Below are 14,616 nucleotides of genomic sequence, written 5' to 3'. Positions count from 1 at the left end.
AGCTCCCAGGCGTGATCATTGGCTGTCTTTATGATGCACCCTTTAGTCCTGACCATTTTGGAGTCTTCTTTCCTTGCACTTTTGTACTTGCTATGCACTTTCCCTTTTTTCTTTGTGCCAGTGGGGAGTTTATCCCTTTTGGATGGTGAGTATGGCCCAGCACCTCAGAAGTATTTAGGCACCTAACTCACATTGATTTCAATTGCTGATGCTGACTGGGTTTGTCATTGTGCCAGATCATGTTGATATTGTCTGGTTGTAACTGTTGGGCTGTGTGGTTGGCTTTTTAAAGGTATTTTCCTATTTTAATAGTTTGTATTGTCTAGTTTTATACAAAAATCACATTAGCCTTCTCCTCTGGCTAATATATGCCTGTCCTGATATGGAGATAGGGCAGTGAGGTCCTACTAACCTGTTCAGTACATCAGAAGTCAGGTTCTTCTGAGATGACACTTCCATTCTCATTTCAGTTATTAGTAGATTATTAGCCTCTCTTTGAATTTCACTGTTTTATTGGGTGACACTAGGGCAGATATGATATATCTTGGCCAGAAGATATCAGTGCCATCTGTCATCACTTTTAGGAAAATTCTGCAGCAGTCGATTAGGAAAACGTGTGCCAAACACGTGTGTGCTTGCTATCTCAATGTGCTCTTGCAGTGCTGTCAGTTATAATAAAATGGGATAAAGACCTTGGGAGGCAAATTGCATACTGATTTGGTCTTTCAGCTCTCACACTACAATGACTGGTATATGAGCTTTATTAAACCCAGGGAAACAATTTAATTCCTATAAAAGCCAGGACCCACAGGAATATATGCCATGCAAGTATTTGATGGAAGGATAGGATCTTTTTATATGTACAATTTTGTTTTGTGACTGTATTTCTTATTGTACCGTATTGTATATACACAATCAGTGACTTTTGTTTATTTGCTTTAATCATAGTGCAGGAGATTCTAAACCCTCATTCAATAAGCAACAAGGCACATCAGCATTTGAATTATGGTGTAAAAATTCATGCCTGGTACATTTGATAGGCAGCTTCCTGTTTTTGCCAAGGGAGCAGATCATCCAATAGGCCTTCCATCCATTGGTCTGGATTGTCTTCCTTGTGCCAAATCAGCAGCCATCAGGGCACCTGTGGGCTTCACTGTGGGATTGGGATCCACCCTTGGGTAGAGGGCGGAGACTGGGTGCATTGGTAAAAGGAGAGAGCGGGTCTGTTGGGGCCAAAGGCTGCATGCCATCCAGCCTTCTGCCCAATGCAGATTCGAAAGAGAATAGGATAAGCAAAGCCCCAGCTGCATTTTCTTTTCCACTAAGCTCACCCCCTGGAGTCAGGATGCTTCAAAGCTGGAGGGAAGGGTTGATGTGGACCATAGCCAGAGAGGAGACACAAAACCTCCATGCAAATGTCCCTGGTCTTCTGTGGCTCCTCTGGGATCTGTATGGAACCCTGGTGGTCTGTGAGGCTTGGGTAGGTCTTGAAACCTTTTTAATGGCAGGGTAAACTGACCCCCGACAGGGCAAAATGGTGAGATCTCAGAGCAGGAGCCCCCCTAAAGATTTCTTCCTCTACAATACACAAAGGATTTAAAGGTTTAATGTATGTTTATTTACTTAGAGAATCCCAGCTCAGATAAGACATCTGGTGTTCACTGATTTCAGAGTGGTAGCCATGTTAGTCTGTATCAGCAAAAACAAGGAGTCCTTGTGGCACCTTAGAGACCAACAAATTTATTTGGGCATAAGCTTTTGTGGACTAGAACCCACTTCATCAGATGCATGGAGTGGAAAATACAGTAGCAGGTATATTTATACATAGTACATGAAAAGATGGGAGTTGCCTTACCAGCTGGGGGGTCAGTCTAACGAGACAATTCAATTAACAGTAGAATACCAAGCAAGGAAAAATCACTTTTGTTGTGGTAATGCAGGTGGCCCATTTCAAACAGTTGACAAGAAGGTCTGAGTAACAGTAGAGGGAAATTAGTATGGTAAAATTAGGTTTTGTAATGACTCATCCACTCCCAGTCTTTATTCAGGCCTAATTTGATGGTGTCCAATTTGCAAATTAATTCCAGTTCTGCAGTTTCACGTTGGAGTCTGTTTTTGAAGTTTTTTAGTTGAAGAATTGTCACTTTTAAGTCTGTTGAGTGACCAGGGAGGTTGAAGTGTTCTCCTACTGGTTTTTGAATGTTGTAATTCCTGATGTCAGATTTGTGTCCATTTATTCTTTTGCGTAGAGACTGTCCAGTTTGGCCAATGTACATGGCAGAGGGGCATTGCTGGCACATAATGGCATATATCACATTGGTAGATGTGCAGGTGAATGAGCCCCTGATGGTGTGGCTGATGTGGTTAGGTGCTATAATGATGTCCCTTGAATAGATATGCAGACAGAGTTGGCACCGGGGTTTGTTGCAGGATTTGGTTCCTGGTTTAGTGTTTTTGTAGTGTGGTGTGTAGTTGCTGGTGAGCATTTGTTTCAGGTTGGGGGGGGCTGTCTGTAAGCAAGGACTGGCCTGTCTCCCAAGGTCTGTGAGAATAAGGGATCATCCTTCAGGATAGGTTGTAGATCCTTGATGATGCGCTGGAGATGTTATAGTTGGGGGCTGTAGGTGATGGCTAGTGGCATTCTGTTACTTTCTTTGTTGGGCCTGTGTTGTAGTAGGTGACTTCTGGGTACTCTTCTGGCTCTGTCAATCTGTTTCTTAACATCACCAGGTGGGTACTGTAATTTTAAGAACGCTTGATAGAGATCCTGTAGGTGTTTGTCTCTGTCTGAGGGATTGAAGCAAATGTGGTTGTATCTTAGAGCTAGGCTGTAGACAATGGATCGTGTGATGTGGTCTGGATGAAAGCTGGAGGCATGTAGGTAAGTGTAGTGGTCTGTAGGTTTCCACGGCCTCCCTTGGAAGTCTATTCCAGAGCTGAGCTCCCCTTGGAGTCAGAAAGTTTTTCCTTGTATCTAATCTCCCTTGCTGCAGATTAAGCCCATTACTTTTTCACCTCTCTTCAGTGGACATAGAGAGCTAATTAATCACTGTCCTCTTTCTAACATCTTTAACATATTTGAAGACTATTGGGTCTCCCTCAGTCTTCTTGTCTCAAGACTAATGATGTCCAGTGTTATTCTCTTGCTCTTAATATATTTAAAGAACCTCTTCCTATTGCCTCTTATGTCCCTTGCTAGATGTAACTCATTTTGTGCCTTAGCAATTCATCCATGTTTCCACTTTTTGTGGGAGTCCGTTTTGATTTTCAGGTCCCTAAAGAGCTCTTGAGGGAGCCATACTTGGTCTCTTCCTGACTCCAGCTGACAATATGGCACTATATCTTTTCTGACTTTTTACAGATTTTTATTGATAAGATTGCTTCATTAATTTCCCCTAAATGAAACTATTTGTAAACATTTAAAATGATCCTTCACAAACAAGAAATTATCCAGAACCTACACAATTTACAACTTACTTTTTAAAATGAGAAGTGCTGCAGTCTTGTCTCATTATTCAGGAACTTCTGCACATATGTTCTTATATTTTGTGTGAAACTCCTTTTAAAGGGGACTTATTAAGTTTGACAGGTCCAAAATTTAACTCGCTGTCTTAAAATAAATAAATAAATAAAAATTCTCACCTCATGAAATTTTTTGCCAAACTAGGGTTGCCCTATAAATAAGTAAACAAATCAGTCTGCTGAGGGACCCTACAATAACAACTCCAGGATGGCAGGTTTATACACAAGCACATGTGTTGTGCTTCCTCGAATGTGGGCAGGTTTCATGCATGCACAAGAGTTCTGCCTTCAGAGAACAGAGCACATGGGTTGAAGAGCAAGGCATGAAAAGCACATGCCACCAACCAAAGCAGACAAAATTCTGGCCTACAAGCTTTTACGGCATCACCTTGAGGACCAAGGGGTGTTGCAGGCTCAAATCTCCATCTAGCAAGATGAGAACATTCTTTCAATTTCCTGTTTTTAGTGTAGGATCTACAGCAGTTGGTGGGTTGTTTTTGTGGTGGGGTGATTGTCGGTTTTTTTTGACTACATGCTAATCTCTGCTCTTCAAAGGAAATAGTAGCAGTAACTTCTGAATCAGCAACAAAGCTACACAAATAGTGACAGCAAACAGGCTGTTTTATGACAGACAGCTTGCGTGGCACCAACTTGTTATGTTTTAGAGAGACACTGGTGAAATGGCAGCTAACTGTGTGGAAGTAAATTAGTAATGGGTCCAGTACCGAGCCTGTGAGTAAAGCCCAAGTAAAAAGGCTTTGGCCATCTGAACAAAAAGGGAGAATTAATTATAACTCTTAACCAGAAAGAGGGCCGTGGCAGAAACTCAATTGGGCTGTATCCAGTTACTGGTGGGTATGGGTAGTGGGTGCAGTGCCCTTAGATTTGTGGCTGAGTGGTTCCTTGCTGTGATTAGGCCCATTCCCCATGTCACTGATGTGGCCCAACCTGCCGAAGTCTCCCTCTGCAGAGGCACTGCCTGGTCTATTTGGTGTTCCCATGCACAGGGTCTCTTGCTGTCTTTGTCCCACTGCTACAGAGCTGTAGGGGGCAAGTGTGGACTTGGGGGCACTGCCAGAGGGCAGTGTCCTGAAGAGGATGCCATGAGCTGGGAGCAATGCAGGTCCAGATGCCAGCAGGGCGAGAGACGGATGGGACACCACCAGCGGAGGGCGCTCCACATGGACTGAGCTAATTCCCGGAGGTACCAACAGGAGGCGCTGCGGTGGTGAGTCCCAACCCCATCACACTCCCCATTTGACAGCACTCCAAGCCCTAACGTCCCCATTTGATGGCGCTCAGTCATTCGGGAGGCACCATGCAGACATGAGAGTTGGGACTTTGCAACTTCTAGCATTTGAAACTCAGGGTATATCCATCCTAAAAATGCTGCTATGTAGACACTCCCTGCTCCTGTAACGGTAGTTAATCCATCTGCCTGAGCAGCAGTAGCTAGGTCAACAGAATAATTCTCCCGTCAACCTAGCACTGTCTACACGGGGGCTAGGTCGGCGTAGGGGGTGTGGCTTTTTCACACCCCTGAGCGACATCATTATGCCAGTGTCAGTTTTCAGTGTGCACCAGCCCTCAGAATGAACCGCTTCCAACACTCAGTTGTAATGACTCGTGGCTACAGTGAATGTGGGGGAAAAACTGTAGCTTTCAATATAGAACTAGTCTCTTCTATTGTCTAGGAGACCGTAGAATAGGATTCCCTGGAGAAGATGAATATCACTCATTTAGGCTAATCTAAGTAAGCAAATAAGTCTTGTAATAATGCTCAGATCCTATGCCAAGCCTGCTGGCAGCACATAAATGAAGCTAACCCTTAATGTTTGTAAAAATAAATTCAGTCTATCTCCACAGAGCCAAGAGAACCCTCCTGTACATTCTGCACATGCCTGCAGCCCAGGGAGGCCCCTTTGGGCTCACGCTTATGTGAATTTCTGAAAGGAAACCTAGCCAATGCATTCTAACCATGCCCTGGCTCGGGGAGATGTGTTCTCTTTCACACATTGTGCCAAGGTAAAGGCATGTGCTCACTTACTCCTAGTCTAACTGTCACAATTAAAGGCTGTTGTACCATGCTGAGATCCTAGCACTTTATCTGACTGCTGTGTCATAGTCCAATTTATGTATACTGGTGAAAACCACAGACAAATTCTATGCATGGTTTATTATGTTAGTTAGAACGAGGGCTGTTTCTTGCAAACTTAGTGGCCCAAGGGACCATGACTAAGGATACTGCATCAAATAAATAAAGGGATTCACCCCTAGAAACCACAGAGAGTAGGTGTAGTACTTAACTTTTGACCAGGCTTGGCACAAGGTTTAGAAAAACCATTAAGGGGTTGGTTTTGGCCAATGCTGCCATGTGAAGCAGAATAGTAAAAGGAGGTACACACGCCCAACTGGCAGATCTAGCAATTTTTGCCTTATGCAGTAGTAGTTTCTCCATCTGGTTCTTCTTAGAGAGAAATATAGGCCTCTGTGGGATAGTCTACTGCCTGGAGGTGCATGGAAGGTAAGGCTGGTATTTCTTGCTGTTCCATTCCACGTGCAGATGGAAGTAGGAAGCCGGTACCGGCCCATACGCAGCCCATGTTAAAGTGCTGCCGCAGCACTTTAACATTATTGCCCCTTTTGCCTCCCCCAGGCCGCTGACGGGGGGGCAAAATGGGCAGCTGTCCGTGGGCGGCCGGGAGCCCCAGGCCCTTTTAAATCGCTGCCAGAGCCCCGGGGACCATGCGGCGAGAATGGGCTGGCTGGGGGAGGCTGACCCACCCCTTCCACCCCCTTCCGGGGGCTGGAGCTGGCCCCCATACCAGTAAGAATTTAATATTACTTTCACCCCCTGTTCGTAGTTGACATACTTCACTCTTGAATTCATTCCAGTTGTGGCATGTACTTTGTACTCCACGTTGGGAGAAGGCAGGAGGGAAGGGGCTGTTATCGGGCAATGCTTTAGCAACCTTTGTTCATCACAAGTTTAGGTTGTGTGCCCTTGGAGTCAGGATCTGTATTACCATGAGACTAGCATGAACCTCCTGTGGCAATTTCTTGTAGGGCCTCGAGCCGGTAACACTCTTCAGCATGTGTTTACATTTAAGTTCCTGAGTAGTCCCATTAAAGTCCATGGTCTTAGCTGCTTATAGTTTAACATAGTCTGAAGTATGTGGCTGAATCACAGCCTAATTGAGCCGTCACGCTGATAACGGGTGGTCTAGTGTTTTTTGTCTAGTATTTTTCCCTACGAATTCTTCTCTCTGAATGAGCTTTACACTTGCCAACAAGCCTTTTGTTATTCCTGCCGGGATTTAAGATGCGCACATGTTCCAAGTTATAGAATACTTTTAGTCAAATGGATTGGCACATTTTGTCATTTCTCCCACTCTATCATCATTTTGGTTTTACATTTCCTCGCACTATGCAATAAATTCCTCGCTGAATTGCCACATGTCGATTTATTTTATCTACTCCTTTGATGGTTTCCATGGAGTTTTTGTTGGTTGTAGAGGTTCCATTTCTGCAGGACCTTCTGCATACGCATGGCCCTTGATTTCCCACCCCCCGCCGCCCTGCTCATTCCTTTATTGTAAGCTGTGTCAAGCCCATGGAGTGGTATTTGAATGAAGAACAGGGATGAGTGAATCAGTCCATATAAAGACCCAATTGAATCTTTTCCCCAGTGGAAAAATTAAATTTTTTCATTGTTGTAGAGCTTGTTGGTGTTTCTAAATGGTCACATTCCTTTGGACATCTTGGTTTCTGTCAAGCCCCAAGTACTTTAAAAAAAAAAAAAAAAAGCTGGATCTTGCCCTATTTCCTGCCAAGCTGGCATCAATAAGTATCAAGAATCTCATGTGAAACTAGCGATTTGGAGTGGAACTGGCCATCCCTAAAATTCAGGTGTTTTCAGCTCTAGTTCCTTCTCTCTGAGAAACCCTGGTTGTATTTGAGAGCTCCAGCTCTCTTCAGCTTAAAATGAGCACCCAGGGCTAGATCCACAAAGGGAACTTCAGCTCAGTTGTTGCACTGCCTACTGCGAGGCATGCTTCCTCCTTGTGGAAGCCACAGGCAGCTGTGAAGGTGCCCTATATACGGCACAGGGAGAGTCACACCCCCCAGCATGCTGAGTGGAGTGATGTCTAATCCTGCTAACAAGAAATGCTGAGGAGAGAGTTGTAGCTTAAACCTTGCCTTTAAAGGCAGTTAGGCACCTACCTTTGGGCTGGATGACAACACCTCCCTCTGCTGGGAATGCTCAGCCATGAAGCTTCTCCTGCACATAGGCACCAAAGCAAGGTCCATCTTTTTTCATTAATAATGAAGGAGCAGGTGCTGTTGGTGACACCCTTCCCTCTGCCCAGTAATTAAAACATCCCAGGCTGCCTGATTAGAGAAGGGATTTGCCCCCAGGTCTCTGGGCATCCCTGGGAGCACTCTAGTCTGGGGTGGGGCTTTTTCTCAAGCTCTCCGGTTGAAGCTGTTTCACACCATAAGAAATACTTCAATATTCATTAGGCTAGCATGACTCTATAGGCCAGTGATTATGACAGTCTCCTAAATGCTAGGAGACTCGGAGTCAAGTGCCTACTCCAACAGTTAAGTCACGGCTTCTACTGGGGGGGCAGAGCTCTTGCTCAGTTTCAAACTGTGGTAGCTCCGCAACTTGGGCACTCACCAGGTTGATAGGAGACCTGGGTTCAAATCCCTGTAAGGCATCGGGCTGAGTGTGGCTGTGAGTCTCTTACATTTGAATTAGTGCACTCAATGCCAGAGTTGTATAAGGAATGCATCTGATGAAGTGAGCTGTAGCTCACGAAAGCTTATGCTCAAATAAATTTGTTAGTCTCTAAGGTGCCGCAAGTACTCCTTTTCTACTGGCAACACTGGTGCTGGAATACCTAGTTTGGGATATGTTCCCTCCCCCTGCCCCCTTTTATGTTCATCTGCCTATTTTGGAAAAGGTTAAACCATGATAATATCATGTCAGGGTTTTGTACACTAAATCAAATGGGTCACTCTAAGTCAAGCAGGCCTTCTAATGAAGAAGTAGAGTGCCATCTAGTGGCTAGTTAGTCCTTGGTTTAACACATTAAACATGCATGCTTACAGCAGCTCTTGCTTTAAAACCACCTGTCCTATGAACAAGGTCAATTTTCTGAACTTGAACTATGGTGTTAGATGTGTGTGACATGGTAAATTTACATACACACATTTCATAACTTTGGAGTGGTCCCACAGCCATTTCCACTAGGCATAGCTTGCACAATTTCATTTACACTTTGGAAGCGAGACTAAATAAACAGGTTTCAGAGTAGCAGCCATGTTAGTCTGTATTCACAAAAAGAAAAGGAGTACTTGTGGGACCTTAGAGACTAACAAATTTATTTGAGCATAAGCTTTCGTGAGCTACAGCTCATTTCATCAGATGCATCACGAAAGCTTATGCTCAAATAAATTTGTTAGTCTCTAAGGACCCACAAGTATTTTACTAAACAAACAAGTTATAAAACTTTAAATGGGGGCGGAGGGAACTGAGGGCTCAAAGGCCATGTTCTCCAATGATTTAATTCTTTGATGCAAATATTCTGCTTTATTACTAGCCTCAAACACTGAACATAGAGAAAGTATCTCCTCAAAGCAATTGAGACACAGATCATCAAAATCTACTGAGCATGAAAGTAGGGTTCAGATCCAATAGAGTAGGGAGGGGTGTGGGGGGGGGGCTAGTCCCAGCTCTAAGAGGGATGTGCCCAAAAATCATATGCCACCACTGAGGCTCCGTTTTCCTAGCTGTTAGTTGGGACTAATGCTGCTGTCCTAGAAGTGCTGGTGTAATTCGTACACCTCCTGGGTGTGGTGTTCTGTAGCAGCGAGACCACATAGAGAGATTAATGAGTTTGCTCTACAGCATTAGCTAAGGAGCATATGGCTTTTAGCTCATGCAGTAGAGGCTCGTGCATTTAGCTCCAGAGGTCCCAGGTTTGATCCTGCTCGCTGCCAACCAGGGTCTGTCGGTGTTACACTGTGACGTTAATCAATGCGAGTAAAGTGCTTGAAGACTTTGGTGCAACACTTACTTAAGCAAGACAGCTCTTCCAATGTGTAAGTTAAAAGTACTGTTAAACAATATACTACGCTGACATCAAAACACAGGGGCCCACCTTTCTCTCTGATAAAGTGCCACTGAAGTCAATGGGATGAATTTGTGTGTAGTTTACACCTCTGAATAGGAAGGTGATGAAGACATTATGGCAAAACAAACTCGCTAATACATCACCCCCTCCCCCAATAAAAAGCTATTTTATGGCATTCAGTGGAATTGAGGTTTCTGACTCTGAAGAAGCATTATTAGTAGCCTTTAAAATGTTATATTAATTTCAAGGGCTGCCTCCAAATTATCCTACCGCCTATTGAAGTAAATGGGCAATGTGCTTCAACATGTGCTGATTTAGGGCCTGATTCATCAAGGTACATAAACACAGCTTGAGTGGTGCTGGTGACTTTAGCGGGACTCCTCACTCCTTATATCTGCATGTCAAACGTGCTTTAGTTCCTTGATGAATCAGGAACAAAAATCCAGGTCATGGTGCAGAACTATTTCTGTATCTTTTTGCAGCACATTATGCAACATGTGTGATGCCACCCTTACCTTCTGCACTGCCTTCTCTTCTGTTTCCAGCCACGGATGTGCTGTATTTTTTAACCCAGTGCTAGTTGCACCTGTCACTGATGAAAAGGGAGGGCCCTTTGCTCCTTTATTAGTTTTTCAGGCATGTAGTCTTAGAAAGTGCTCTTGGCCCATATATGAAAATCCTGTATAAATTGTGCAGAGTTTTCTTTACTGTTTTAATTGTAAAGTAGGTTAGTAGTTTAACCTTTTGAGAGGTGCCACATTTTGGATTTGTCAAGGTGCAGGGTTTTTTGTTTTGCCTGCATGCTGTTTTTTAAAAAAAAAAAAAAAAAACTGTAATGGAGAAGCTGCACCAAACTCAATCCTGATTACTGACGCCTCCAGCAGATGGGGGCCCCTAACACTATGAAAACAATGAATTCAATTAAATGAAATGTTAATCGTTCTGTTCCATTGTATCTAACATTTAGAAATTATGTTGTGGCTGTGATTATATCTAAGGTATTGCTAGAGGAAGCTGCTAATGAAGTGAGAGAGGCTTTCTGGGAGCAAAAGGCAATGCAGAATGGGGAATTTTCTTAATCCAAGATTCCCACTCTCCTCCCTGCCACTGTAAACCATCCTCCATCCCCTGGTCTGTACACCTGATGCAACCAGCTCTTCTCCCACTCTTGCTTCCTAACCCAGTCCACAAGACCAGGACATGGCCGCTTGTGCAAGGTAGGGAAGGCAAGTGGGGGAGATGCTGGAAGCTGTAGGTGGAGATTACGCAGCTAGTGACAGGATATGATACTGAGCTCGGTGACAGATTCCAATTACTACTTCAGAAAAGACTGGCTAGAAAACAGCATGAGTTGAAGCTGGGAGATGGGTTGTTAGACCTGATATAAACGTATTGGAAAACTAAGATTTTCCTGCTTTGCCATGTCACTGCTTTCAGCCTTGCCTTATCCTCCATGGAGTTATTTCACTGCTGGAAGCAAATCTCGTGTATTTTGTGCTGGAGATTAGAGCATCCAAGCTGTCTTCTTTTTAATGTTTCTATTTATTATTTTTTTTTAACCTTGGCCTCTGGTTGTTTATACCAGCGTTGGACTGAAAATACATTTGGTATTTTTAGGATTCAAGCAGGGATGGGTAAACTGGTTCAGGAAAAATAAAAGGCCCTGATTTCCAAACCGTCAGCACTTCCTAGACTTGGCTGAGTACTGCGAGAGCCTAGTCCCAGGAGATTTTTCAACCCCATTTTGCAGATGTAGATCCCAATCCTGCAATAAGAACTCGCCCGTGAGCCACTGTGTCGGCATGTAACCCCACTGACTTCACCATAGCTCCAGCTAAATGTGGGGGAGGAGGGGTAGCCATGTGGAGCAGTCTGCATGACTGAGGCCTTCTGTAGCTAGCAGAATTTCCAACCTTATGAAATTCTTCATCACTACAGTATTCTCAACCTTCCTCAGACTATCTCTACCCCAGTCGTGGCTGCCTTCTCTAACCCATGAGGAGCCACCATAGCTTAACAGAATGAAACAAAGAACCATGTTCTGCTCTGTAGTATCTATCCCATTCTATCTTATTGATTTCAGTAAGATGACATGTGTATAACATTGAATCATTGGGCCCCTAACGATTAATATGTAATAAATTAACCAAACACGATGCTATACAAAACCTGAAATATTTTACTTTTTTTTAAACTTTGATCTAAGTTTACTCAGATTTCATGGACTTGATACAAGAGCATTTGATATGAATCAGTAAATAAAACACTGTAATAGATAGCCACAATAAACTTTGTTAGAAATGTACATGTTGCGAAAATAATAATAAAAAAACAGCATGATGTCTGGGTTATATTATATAAATGCTCAACAAGAACAGTATACTAAGGAAGCTTAAAAACCCTGCTCTGCATAAATCTGGGGCCCTATTCAACTAACTTTCTCAGACTCCTAGCATTCAGAATCTATGTCCCACTGTAATAGTATAAAGGTTAGTTAATAAGGCCTCAGTTGTTTCCTGTAGCTGTGTGGTGTTTTTTTGTTTTTTTTTTTGTTTTTTTTTCTCTCCCATGGACATCACATCCAGGTAATGTGTGTGTGTGTGTGTGTATATAAACAAAGCTCATAAGAAATGTACAAATATAAAAAGCTACAAACATTAATAAATTACATCATCACAATACACAAACACTTCACAAGGTGCTAGTAAAATAATTGTATCCCCTCATAATACAAGAATTAAAACAAAGAGCTGGTATTAAAGTTGAAGATTATTCTTCAAAATGTGTCTTAAATAGATTATTTTGTACTATTTGATTCTGTATAAGACATTTTATAAGGCTGCACAAAGTTTTACTTGTTTTCCAGGCAACGCCCAAATCCCAACCGCCCCCTCCCCCCCCCGGAAAGTGAAACAAAAACAAAAAAACCCCACCCAACCCTTTTAAAACCAAACTAAAATACAACTGATAATACTCAGCAATGACTTGTATAAATGTTAATGAAGTAGTCTATAGAAAGAAATGTCTAAAGATACTTTACTTTTATAAAAAAAGTTATTTAAAAAGCTATTTACAAGCTACATTCTATGAAAAATATGCCTTAGTAAACGCATCTAAAAATTAAAATACGGGATTGCCTGAGAAACAAATTTAACCCCTCAAGTGTTTATATGCAGACAAGCAGTTTAATGTAAAATAATGCACTCTACACCAAACACTAAAAGAGTTAAAAGACAAAAAAGTATCCAGTCAAATTGTCAATAAGCTAAACTTTCCCACTATCTGACACCTGGATGCATGCAGCCCTCGTTCCCAAAGTAAGTGTATCTGATAAGAAGTGCTTTGATATAAACGTCAAAAACTGCATGTGAAGAAGCAGAGCTTGACCTCATGTACTGCAGTTAGTGACTGCAAGGTCTGCAACACATCTTTGTGTGCTTTGATTTCTACACTGACACAAGCTATTGTACCATCATGTGTGTCAGTTAGCTACAAAAACTGGCCCTTGGGCATAGAGCTAAAACTTCCAACCAGTTATAAACCAAGCAGTAAACCAGCTCCCACTGTGCATAACAAATGCTGCCTCGTGCACCCAGTGTTGTCCAACCAGCAGCTATCTGAGATGCATGGAGTAGTGCTCAAGTGCAGTAATGGCTCCTCCAACACCTCTAGATCATGATCAGGGTGAGATAATGAAGTTTCACATTATGCAGACTACCTTCTTCATTCGCTATAGCATGGGGAAATGTCTCCAGCAATCAAACTTAAGGTCCCCCACCTTTTAATATTGTTTGTTAGACAAATGAAGAATTTTTAAATTTAATCTCCTGCTCTTTGACCAGATACCTCTTTAAAGATAGTACTTTTTTTTCTTAAGTGAAATCTAACTGAAATGGATGTTCATTCTGTTAAAACAACTGGTTTCTACTTATGAACAAGTTAAAGGGATACTTTCCTAAAACTGGAATGATCCTCAATTTCTTGGATTATCATTAACTTTTTGCGAACTAGTCACTCTCAGCAATTTGAGAAAGGACATCTATATTAAAAAATATTTATAGCAGTATTCTGTACACTTTAACTGCTGAAAGTTAAAAACAATTATTAAAGTGGTGGCAAAAAGTTAACTGGTATTGTCCCTAAGATGATGCACAATACTACTGAAGTCCTTCAAGAGCTGAAGAGTTAGTGTCAGCTCAGGAATTACTGAGCTTTGATCAAGTCCCAGTTTTCGAAATATTAAAGGAGAAGTTTCCCATTCCGATGGATTTTCAAAATCTTCCCAAGCCTCTGTTTTGCGGTAGCCATGCCCTTTTTTGTACGTTTTCCTGAAAATTGAAAAAAAATGAACATGTTAAGTAACAGCAGCCACAGCTATGTAGAAACAGCCAAGCAGGCTCACTCGGTATAAAAACAGAAGCACTACCTTCAGAGGTGGTGCAATCACACTGATGTCTGATTTCCACCTGAAGTAATTACATTTTGGATATGTATACTACAAATTCTCAAAGTTAACATGGTGTGTGTGTATGACACATCAATCAGAATGCTCTGAAGAAAACCAAGCATTGTCATACATTGCAATCTGTGCTGCGTATCCTAACCTATACTATATTGTCTTACTATGGATTTTAACCAAGTTTCATTAAGAATGAAACCGAGATAGCACAAAAATCCTGAAAGTACCATTCCCTGTTTAACTGTGTTCGTGAACCAAAATACCAAAGAGATGTGTTTGAAAGCATGCACGTATTTATTCTATTGGGGGCTCTCCAAGTGTCTAAAACTCAGTGCCAGATAAGTGCAAACTCACTCGCCAGGTTTAAATGAATTTAAGATGGTTCCCAACCACTGTGCTAACGCCTTGTGTGGTGGAATGGAGGCATTCATAAGAAAAGTTGTTTTTTTTTTAAAAAAAATTCATCTAGATTAGACAGTTTAACTGTTCACT

The 14,616-nt window shown here is 42.4% G+C and overlaps 1 protein-coding gene across 4 annotated transcripts in view; it reads right to left on the bottom strand.

The window, feature by feature from the left end:
* Positions 1-11,823: 11,823 nt before the first annotated feature.
* PHF2 (PHD finger protein 2) overlaps positions 11,824-14,616 on the bottom strand; it is a 144,702-nt gene continuing 141,909 nt past the window's right edge. For all 4 annotated transcript variants that reach the window (XM_043518181.1, XM_038410363.2, XM_043518180.1 and 1 more), the window contains one exon: positions 11,824-13,993. In XM_043518181.1, coding sequence (XP_043374116.1) covers positions 13,937-13,993 — 57 coding nt within the window. In that variant the 3' untranslated portion in view covers positions 11,824-13,936. The remainder of the gene's footprint in view (positions 13,994-14,616) is intronic.

The sequence above is a fragment of the Dermochelys coriacea genome, chromosome 7, assembly GCF_009764565.3.
Source record: "Dermochelys coriacea isolate rDerCor1 chromosome 7, rDerCor1.pri.v4, whole genome shotgun sequence".
NCBI classification, from domain to species: domain Eukaryota; kingdom Metazoa; phylum Chordata; order Testudines; family Dermochelyidae; genus Dermochelys; species Dermochelys coriacea.
This window is presented reverse-complemented; position numbering and strand designations above follow the sequence as displayed.